This window comes from Sprattus sprattus (genome assembly GCF_963457725.1).
Source record: "Sprattus sprattus genome assembly, chromosome: 18".
NCBI classification, from domain to species: domain Eukaryota; kingdom Metazoa; phylum Chordata; class Actinopteri; order Clupeiformes; family Clupeidae; genus Sprattus; species Sprattus sprattus.
In genome coordinates, this window is record NC_137916.1 from 28,502,349 (window position 1) to 28,512,348 (window position 10,000).

General features: G+C 45.5%; 1 protein-coding gene across 2 annotated transcripts in view; it reads left to right on the plus strand.

The window, feature by feature from the left end:
* lfng (LFNG O-fucosylpeptide 3-beta-N-acetylglucosaminyltransferase) overlaps positions 1-8,275 on the plus strand; it is an 11,748-nt gene extending 3,473 nt beyond the window's left edge. The window contains exons 2-8 of one of the 2 annotated variants that reach the window (XM_080857174.1): positions 3,821-3,869; positions 4,195-4,297; positions 4,563-4,716; positions 4,861-4,946; positions 5,214-5,379; positions 6,085-6,170; positions 6,528-8,275. In XM_080857174.1, coding sequence (XP_080713300.1) covers positions 3,821-3,869; positions 4,195-4,297; positions 4,563-4,716; positions 4,861-4,946; positions 5,214-5,379; positions 6,085-6,170; positions 6,528-6,594 — 711 coding nt within the window. In that variant the 3' untranslated portion in view covers positions 6,595-8,275. Of the gene's footprint in view, positions 1-3,820; positions 3,870-4,194; positions 4,298-4,562; positions 4,947-5,213; positions 5,380-6,084; positions 6,171-6,527 lie in introns of both variants that reach the window. The other variant, XM_080857173.1, reaches the window with a different exon arrangement.
* The last annotated feature ends 1,725 nt before the right edge of the window (positions 8,276-10,000 follow it).

A 10,000-nucleotide genomic window follows, 5' to 3' on the forward strand; every position in this document is an offset into this window, starting at 1 on the left:
ATGCCTGGGAAAAAAAAACAGATGAATGATCAGGGTCAGTTAGACAGTAAAGTCAAATAGTAAAAAGTAGATTTGGATGTTATGTCCTATAACTGAAATAAAATAATTTACCTAATTTTCAAATGCCCTTGTAGAAAGAGCTTAGCTACTGACATTGCCTTGAGAGTGAATTCAACTTTATATTATACTTTATTTTAAGTGTTTGTGAAAATGACTGTGGTCCACACAGCATAGAGCAACACAATAAACTCATTCTAGTGCAAAACAATATGCTGACGATACTGAGTTAGTTTTTTTTTCTGATTCACTGCTGGTAGGATTGTTTAGCACGTCAGCTCCTTGCGTCCGGTGTTTCTCCAGAGCTCCCCCCTGGAACAATGCAGCTTCCCCAGTGAGGGAGCAACACAGCAGTGAGTGAGTGAGGGAACAGCCTGTGCAGTGGTATCCGGTGTCTGATTACACTCCGGCCCGCCTGGGCCCTCTATTTGCACAGACACATGCAGAGAGAGAGAGAGAGAGAGAGAGAGAGAGGAGAGAGAGAGAGAGACACATGCAGAGAGAGAGAGAGAGAGAGAGAGAGAGAGAGAGAGGAGAGAGAGAGACAGACACATGCAGAGAGAGAGAGAGATAGAGATAGAGAGAGAGAGAGAGAGAGAGAGAGAGAGAGAGGAGAGAGAGGAAAGAGAGAGAGAGACAGAGGGAGAGGGGCTGCTTGCTTTGAGCACACAGGGGCAAGCACAACCATGCCGCAGTATATTGATGGAGGAGTCTCTCGGTAGCTGTTCCATTAACATCATCACCATAAATCTGAAAGTGACTCAGAGAGTCCAGACACCCCCCCCCCCCCCCCCCCTCTCTGAAAAAAAAAGCCTGGGTAGAGGTTAAGGGGGACAGGGGAGGGAAAAAAAGCTGGCTTCTATGTTTGGCTTGTTGGCCGGTGGACCAGCCCTGGCAGTCAGGAGAGGGTGTGTGTGTGTGTGTGTGTGTGTGTGTGTGCGTGTGTGTGTGTGTGTGTGTGTGTGTGTGTGTGTGGCAGTCAGGAGAGGGAAGTGTGGTCTTTGGTGGCTAATGACGGAAGGGGATTGGCTCTTCCCTTTCCTTCCTGGAGAGAGCTGGAGACAGCCAGGCTCCAGGCTCCAGGCTGGGTACGAGGGGCAGAGACAGGGCCCTGCCAGGCTCCATCCTGTGGTGGGCAGACAGGGCGCACTCGCCCCGGGCCGGCCCCTGCCCTCTCCTTCACGCCCGCCCCGGTGTCATTTAGCGTAGTTTGCGTGGCAAAGGCCCTGCAGCGCTTTCATGTGTGCAGGGCTAATCAAGCAACGATAACAAAAACTACATTTCCCAGTCAAGCAACGATAACAAAAACTACATTTCCCAGTCAAGCAACGATAACAAAAACTACATTTCCCAGTCAAGCCGACGTGTTATTAACGATGCCGACCCAACTGATGCGCTCATGCTCTGCTGTTTTTTAAGTTGGCTAAATTCGAAATTCTTTTTATGCTTTTTTTTTAATGCTGTGTATGAAAGAGAGCATGAGGGAAAGAAAGAGAGAGAGAAAGAAAAAGAGGGAGAAAGAGAGTGGAGAGAGAGAAAAGAAAGACAAAAGCATCATGCCCTGTGGTGCCCTCTGAGAGGGGTCCTCTTTAGTTAACCGCGGCAGCTGTATGTAAATGACCGCAAACATATTTAGAATTTACCCACTGGTAGGCTTTAGCCGGCATGAAAACACACCTCATTGTTCTGCTGAAGAGGGCCAGAGAATACAAGCTCCCAATGGGGCGAAGAGGGAGGGAGGGAGGGAGGGAGAGAGGGGGGTGGAGGAGGAGGAAGAGAGGGTGGTGGGGGATTTGGGGGAGGATGGGGGGGGGGTGCGGTTGTGGGGTGAATGACCACACACAGATTTTCAATTTACTAATCAGCAGTGTGGTTGTGCGCTCTCCCCTGCCTGCTCTGTCAGTACCCAGGGCAGCACTGGCAGCTGCCCCGCGGTGATTAGGCCATTCAGTGGAACTTTTAAGCAAACAGCGGCCGTCTCTCCCTCTCTCTCCCTCTGTCTCTCTCTCTCTCTCTCTCCCTCTCTCTCTCTCTCTCTCCATCTCTCTCTCTCTGGCCGGCCCCCTCACCTCCCTTCCCTCTGATCCCTTCAGCGGAGCCGCCGGCAGCTTCTCCCTAAACAAACAGCAGGCCCCCGGGCCCCGGGCCCCGAGGTCCGCACCTCGCACAGCATCTGCTCAAAGTTTGCTCTGCAAGCCCATCAAACACACACACACACGGGCTCGCGGGTATTCAAGGTAGAGCAAAGGAGTGTGGAGAGAAGAATGGGTGAATGCAGTCATGTTTGCTGTGTGTGTGTGTGTGTGTGTGTGTGTCTGTGTGTCTGTGTGTGTCTGTGTGTGTAAGGGAGAATGCCTCTGCCATGAACTCATGTCGGTTTTCCTATGACAAAAGAGCATTGAAGTTATCAATTAGGGGGAGTTTGTCTGAAAGAATTGTATGTGTGTGTGTGTGCGTGTGTGTGTGTGTGTGTGTGTGTGTGGGGGTTCGCTTGCGTGTGTGTCAGAAGTAAGCACTGACACACCACCGGGCCTACGCCTGTCTGGACACGTGTCTGCCATAAAGGAGCGCACGGCAGGTGCTGTCTCACCTGAAGTGAAATGCAAACAGATTAACGGCACACACACACACACACACACACACACACACACACACACACACACACACACACACACACAAACACAAGGGCCAGGGCAGGCGGCTCTCTTATCAGGGCGGCGCGGTGCGAGGCGTGTGGGTGAATGGGGCCCCTTTGAGTGGCTCCAGTGTTGAGTGGTGCCTCGCACCTGCTCTGTCTTATCTGCCACAAAGGAACGCTTAATCCTCACCCTGCCGTTTAAAGTGTGCCGAGAGGGAGGAGGGCTCAGTCTCAGTCCACCCTGGGCTAGCCTGTTAACTTAAACCAACACACACACACACACACACACACACACACACACACACACACACACACACACACACACACACACACACACACACACACACACACACACACACACACAAGGGCCAGGGCTAGCCTGTTAACTTAAACCACACACACACACACACACACACACACACACACACACACACACAAACACAAGGGCCAGGGCTAGCCTGTTAACTTAAACCAACAGGCTGCTGCTGCAGCTGCACTGGCAGGTTGAATGGCCTGGGTAGCAAAGCTAATGGTCGGGTGACTTTTACTCTGGGCTAGGAGCACAAAGAACTTCCTAGGTTCTATTTTTGAGTGTCTTAGGAATGTCTCTTCTTTTTTTTGGAGGATGTTTTCGATCTGTGCTGTTTTTCCCGTATCCCATTTTCTACATCTGAAGTTGAGTTTGAGTTGGGGTGTGGGGTGGATTTTGGAGAGGGAGGGAGGTAGGGAGGGGGAGGGGGGGGGGGGGGGGGGCGGGTGTCTGCTCCCCTTCTTTGTCCTGTGTCTGGGATGCTTTGGAGTGCCAGAGAGGTTGCCATGGAGAGTTTGAAAGCCAGCACAAGAGGCCTTTATCTCAGTGAGTCTCCCTTGGCTTGTTTAACTCACTGAGTTTTTCCATGGTGTAAAAAGGAGAAACAATGCCTCCTAATCAGACAGAATTAGATCTATGGCGCACAAAAGACGGCCGGGACGTGGTGTGGAATTCGATTTTCGCTGGAGGGGCGCGCATTCACACACTGCAGCGTGGAGTCACGGATCCGGGATGGGGGGGGAAACTTGTTTGAGTCCAGAGAAAGATCTGAAAACATGTCTGATCTCCTCTTTCTCCTCCTTTCTTCCCTCCAGACATACATCTTCACGGATGGCGAGGATGAAGAGCTGAAGAAGAAAGTCGGTATGTGTGTGTGTGTTTTTTATTTTTTTGTTCCCCTTTCACTTTAACATCTCTGTCCAAAAACAGGATCCAGACATTCTTGGCCCCTTTTGAAAATGTGCATATTTTCGACTTTGTGAAACCATCCACCTAATCCCCCCGTGAAAATCTTGCTTCTAAGCTCCTGGGGATAGAGCTAGCTCCCTCTCCTCCTCATGTCTCTAGCCAGGGCAGATGGTATTAAGGCTCCTGACTTGTGTGATTGCTCACAAGGGATGGGCATTAGTCAAGTTTAGCATGAAGGCTAAGCCTCTGTGTCTCTCTCTCCACTGTCTCGCTCATGCAGGGAGCCACGCCATCAACACCAACTGCTCAGCAGCGCACAGCCGCCAAGCCCTGTCCTGCAAGATGGCCGTGGAGTACGACAAGTTCATCGAGTCCGGGAAAAAGTGAGTCGCCCACTCTTTTGACCTTTATAGTTAGGTCTTTACATTTTTTTTTTTTTACTTTTCAACTTTGGCTTGAAGGAAGCACAAAGTGGCGTCTTTTATCAAATATAATATTATTATAAAAATATTTATATAAGTAGAACTCCTGATAAAAAGTAAGAACTCCAAGTGACAGCATCAGAGAGGTCCTTTTGGGGTACCTGTCCCTCAGGGGGTGTCCCCGTCTGACAGGGACACGCTCTAACCTCTCATCTCTCTCCTGCAGGTGGTTCTGTCACGTGGACGATGACAACTATGTAAACGTAAGGACACTGGTCAAGCTGCTGTCCAACTACCTCCACACCCAGGACATGTACCTGGGCAAGCCCAGCCTGGACAGGCCCATCGAGGCCACAGAGAGGCTCGGAGACAACAAGATGGTAAGCGGATCTGAAAGTGACGCAACTTCCACATGCGGTTTACTTAGAACAGGAAAGGAGAAGTGGCCGGGTCTTACATGGGGTCATTATGTCAACGGTGAGAGGAAGAAGTGTTCACTGGGCTTTCCGTTATTTCTATTTCAGAGACCCGTCAACTTTTGGTTTGCCACCGGAGGCGCAGGCTTCTGCGTGAGCCGTGGCTTGGCTCTGAAGATGAGCCCATGGGCGAGGTGAGTCAAGATCTCAGCGCTGATTTAGACTTTGTGATTTAGATTCAGTGATTTCGTGATTTTAGATTATGTGATTTAGATTGAGTGATTTCATGATTTTAGATTAAGTGATTTATGATTTAGATTAAATAATCTCGTGATTTAGATTAAGTGATTCATGATTTAGATTAAGTGATTTCGTGATTTAGATTCAGTTGAGAGAAACTCCACACATTCTGAGACTAACGCCTCCCTCCCTCCCTCCCTCCCTTCCCTCTGCCCTCTCAGCGGTGGCCATTTTATGAACACGGCGGAGAAGATCCGTCTCCCGGACGACTGCACCGTGGGCTACATCATCGAGTCCGTGCTGGGCGTTCCTTTGACCCGCAGCAACCTGTTCCACTCCCACCTGGAGAACCTGCAGCAGGTGTCCAGATCTGAGCTCCATAAACAGGTGAGAGCCCATCTGGGGGAATGCTTGTGTGGGATCTCTCAAAGTCAAAGTCAAAGTAGTTTTATTGTCAATTATTTAAAATGTCAAGACATACAAAGTAATCGAAAGAACGTTTCCCACTCTCCTACGGTGAAACATATAAAGTGCACAGGCACAACAGATAAGACAGGACATTACCTAATACTAAGTAGAACATACAGAGAAACATATAGCAGCATAAGTTTCCTTATAAAGTGAGGTTATGGTAGTGCAAAAAAAAAGGCAATTGTAATAATCTCTTGTAATAATAATAATAATTAATTTTACTTTTAACGCACTTCAGAAGAATCTCTAAAGAACGCAATGACAATGGTACAGGAGGTAGAGAAGTCGTTTAGTAATGAGAAGGTTGTTAGTTTGATTCCCTGTCGAAGCGTCCTTGAGCAAGACACTGAACCCCTAATTGCTCCTGATGTGCAGTGTGCCATCAGTGTAAATGTAAAATGTGTATACATCCTTGTAAGTCGCTTTGGATAAAAGCGTCTGCTAAATGTAATCTCTTGTAATAATAATTCATTTTATTTTTAACACACTTTTCCTTCAGAGGAATCTCAGAGTGTCTTGTGTGTTCAGTGCAGTTGGATGTGGGGAATTCTGTTTCGTGTGGGGAATTCTGTTTCGTGTGGGCAGGATGTTCATTTTTCCGTGCGTTGCCTCCCCTCTCAGGTCACACTGAGCTATGGAATGTTTGAGAACAAGAGGAATATCATCAACATGAAAGGAGCTTTTCCGGTTGAGGAGGACCCATCCAGGTGAGCGAGAGAGATGTCTCATCTTGTTGCATCAGATGTTCACAGCATGACCTTCGGAAAAGCACAATCATCCAAAAGAGGAGAAAAAAAAATGAAAAGCCACTTAGAAACCTGAAATAAAAAATTAAAATAACGGCGTCTAGTAGTTGATGTGTATCCTTCAACATCCAACTACAACTTTAAATATAATATAAAATGAATATTTTAGTTATTTATTAAAGTATATCTTTTGTGGTTTACCAGACCACAGACGTGTACCTTCAACCTCCAACTACAACTAAAAATATAATACAAAATGAATATTTTATCTTATCAGACTCACTCACCTTTGTCTCTGTCTCTGTCTCTGTCTGGCAGGTTTAAGTCAGTGCACTGTTTCCTGTATCCGGATACTCCCTGGTGTCCTCCTCAGGTTGCCTACTAATGGCGACCGGCTCCGTGATGTGTATCCTCGTCCCGCCTCTGCCTCGGTATCTGACAGGCAGGAGGGACCCGTGTGGTATTGGGACCATGCGTGTACGCTGCACGTGTTGCTGCAGCGGCGCATGGCCTCTGATATGTTCTTTACTTTAATCTGGGCTGCTGTGCGGCCCGCCCCCTCTGGACACTTCCTTCCCCGGCTGGTGCCTGTGCTTCCCCTCCCTCGGCCCTGACTCAGGGTCAGTGGAGTTAGGCGCAGCGCCCCCTGTAGCGGGGGAGGTGCTTTTTTTTTTTTAGCTTCGAAGCTTCGCAGGCAATCAATTGTGCGCTTTTTTTTGGTGTCCTAAAACATTAATTGCTTGTAATTTCTTCTTTTTTTCTTGGTATTTTGCAATTCTCATAGAATGTACTGTTTATGCATGTATCCAAGCCTTTTTGCCAGCTTCATGTGCGTCGTTTTGTACCCCAGTTTAATTCATTTAATTTTTTGGAATTCTTTTAAATGTTTTATTTTTAAACGGACTCAGGATTGTCCTTTTGAGTTCCGACTCATGGAAAAGGGTCTCTGTCTTAGAGACTTAGGGGAAATGATTTTATACAGGGGATGTTCATGAATATTTGTTGTGGTATTATCATTTCAAAAGACTCCGGACACATATATTTACATGAAGTTTAACATTTGTGCTTTTGTTGTTAAAATGTCAGTGTTATAGCTAAAGTTAGTTTTTCAACATTGACTTATTATTTGAGCTGGCAATAGGCAGTTTTCTAAATGTACCCTCAGGTTATGTCAATCTGTGGTATATTGGGACCAGGCACTTTCCCTTTCTCTATTGGTCTAATGCATTGATAGATGCGTTAGGTTTATGTTAAGGCTGAAACATGCTAAATGTAACATAACCCAGAATCTCTACATTTTCTTATGCTATTTAATGCCATTCCATGCATTTGAAACAATCTTAGCAACATAACTTATACCTTAGAGATTTTGATGTAATGTCACGATCCATTGCTTGTTTGCTCAAAGATATATTAATGTGAAAATTGCACAGCTTGACTGAGCTGGTTGTTGCTCCCGCGAAGCTCCTCGTTAGAAGTTGTTTACACCTCGTTAGAAGTTGTTTACACCTCGTTAGCAGGTGATTAACAGGGTGTGCCTTACGCAGAGCCCAGACACCTATGCACGCTCCACAGTCTGAAATGGATGCATAACTTTATCTCAATCAAAGGCAGCTAAATACCTAAAGAACGCACATGTTTAACCTTCCTGTGCTGCTTTCTCAGTCTTTGCACAAGTTAGTCAGATGGCCCATATTTGCCCTTTGGTCATTTGAGTGGATGTTGGCCATGTTTTAATTCCCCACCGCTCCGCTCCTTCTGAGGTTGTGGTCGGGATGAGCGCTTCGCTGGAGCAATGCTGGTGACACATGCACACAGGTTCCCTTCCTCTGTGCAGACGACCCATATTGGGTTTCATTGTATATCTCGTTGTAAGGCAGTAATTATTTACTGTGAATTGTTTAAAAAAAAAGTTGTATTTTGTACATAAATGTTTAGGTTGTGTATGCATTGATTCTCTTTGTCAATTTTGCGTCAGACATGTCTTTGACGATTTTAAAAATGATTTTCTAAAAATGTGCTGATATAACTTATATTCCAGTATCTGGATTCTTCGACTGAAATGTTTGCGTCTCAGGGATTGTGTCCCTGCTGTCGCTCCCATTGAATTCTCCGTGGTGCCAAACCACTTAGCTTTTGAAATAAAGAAGCATTATCGCTGAGAAACTTTGCCATCTTTGTGTGATTATTTTTTTGGGCCTTGTCTAGTAGAAGTAGAATCAGAATCAGAATCAGAATCAGAATCAGAATCAGAATCAGGTTTTATTGGCCAAGTAAGTTTACACAAACAAGGAATTTGACTTGGTAAGCTGGTTCTCAATGTGCTCACACAAAAATATACATTACAACACAATACAAAACAAAAACAGTGCAATGGTCTATGAAGTTTTAGAAAGAATATACAGGAGCAGTGAATTGTTACAACAATAGTGCAAAGAAGAAGTGGAGAGTGCAAGAAGTGCAGGGATAAATATATAGTATGCTACAGTGGATAAATATATATGCTACTATGGGTTAGTTGTTCAGTAGTGAGACGGTAAGAGAAGTAACTGTTTTTGTGTCTGGCAGTTTAGTAGGCAGTTCATATTAAATGTACAGACATGTTGTGACAGAGCCGTATACCAGCTAGTTGAGAAAAACAACAACCTCTCCAAACCTCAGAGGGTTGGTACGCGGTCGTTATTCACGCAGTCTGTGGGCGGGGAAGCATAGCTAGGGAAAATGTTAAAAAGGGTAAGACGGAATCTATGAAGCAGCACTATGGTTTCGACTGAGCTAAATACCAAGCAGAGGGGTTTTATTCCTTTTATTATGATTTTAATATTTCAAGAAGCCTATCAGAACATCAGGTTCTGATACGATGTTGAGCATTATTTTATTGCTCCTGCTGCTTGCTTTTATTGATTTTATGTAAAGCACTTTGAATTGCAACTCTTGTACGAAATGTGCTATATAAATAGTAGATAGTAGATAAACTTTTATTAATCCTGTGAGGGAAATTCAATTATCAAAGCACCAAGGTAGTAGGAATAGGATTCAAGTATATACATAAACATTGCAAAAAAAATAATAATACAAATTTGAAAAAACAAGCAAATAAATAAATAAAGTCTTACAGAGAGAAAACAACCAGCTCTCCTGCGGCTCACCAAATGGTCGCTCCCTCCTGGGGCCTAAATTGCCCCGCTAATGATGCACACTTTCAGCGAGGGGGCTCGGTCAGATCCCCGTTTATTATTCTTCAACACTGGATATGGGAAAAGGACATTGCTTTAACAACAGATTTTGAAGGCAAATAAACGGGCAGCCCACAGCAACATGTGTGAACACGGAAGACATGTTTAATAACAGGGAGACCGCTGGGACACTTGCCCATGACCGAGCACACACACACACACACACACACACAAACACACACACACTGTGAAAGGTTTATTAAAATAGAGAATGTAATTACAGCAGATGATATGATATGAGTGGGATACAGTCAATAAGGGAAAGGCTTCATATTTTTGTTGAAGGGGTTTTAATTAAATTCTTCTAAGATCACTGGAGAAACGGAATCCTTCAGTAGTGGTTAAAGCCCACAAATCTTTGCTTTGGGTTCCAGAGAGGTCTTAGGTACATTAACAGCCATGTTGTTTCAGCAGAGCCCACCACAGACCGAACCCTAATACCCAAGTCTTGGGGGGACGCGATTGTTTCCCCACGCCGTGGTCTGTTGTTCTCTTTAAAGCCATTGTTTTGAGCAGGTTCACATGAAGAAAGATTGTGTTACTGACACACCGCCG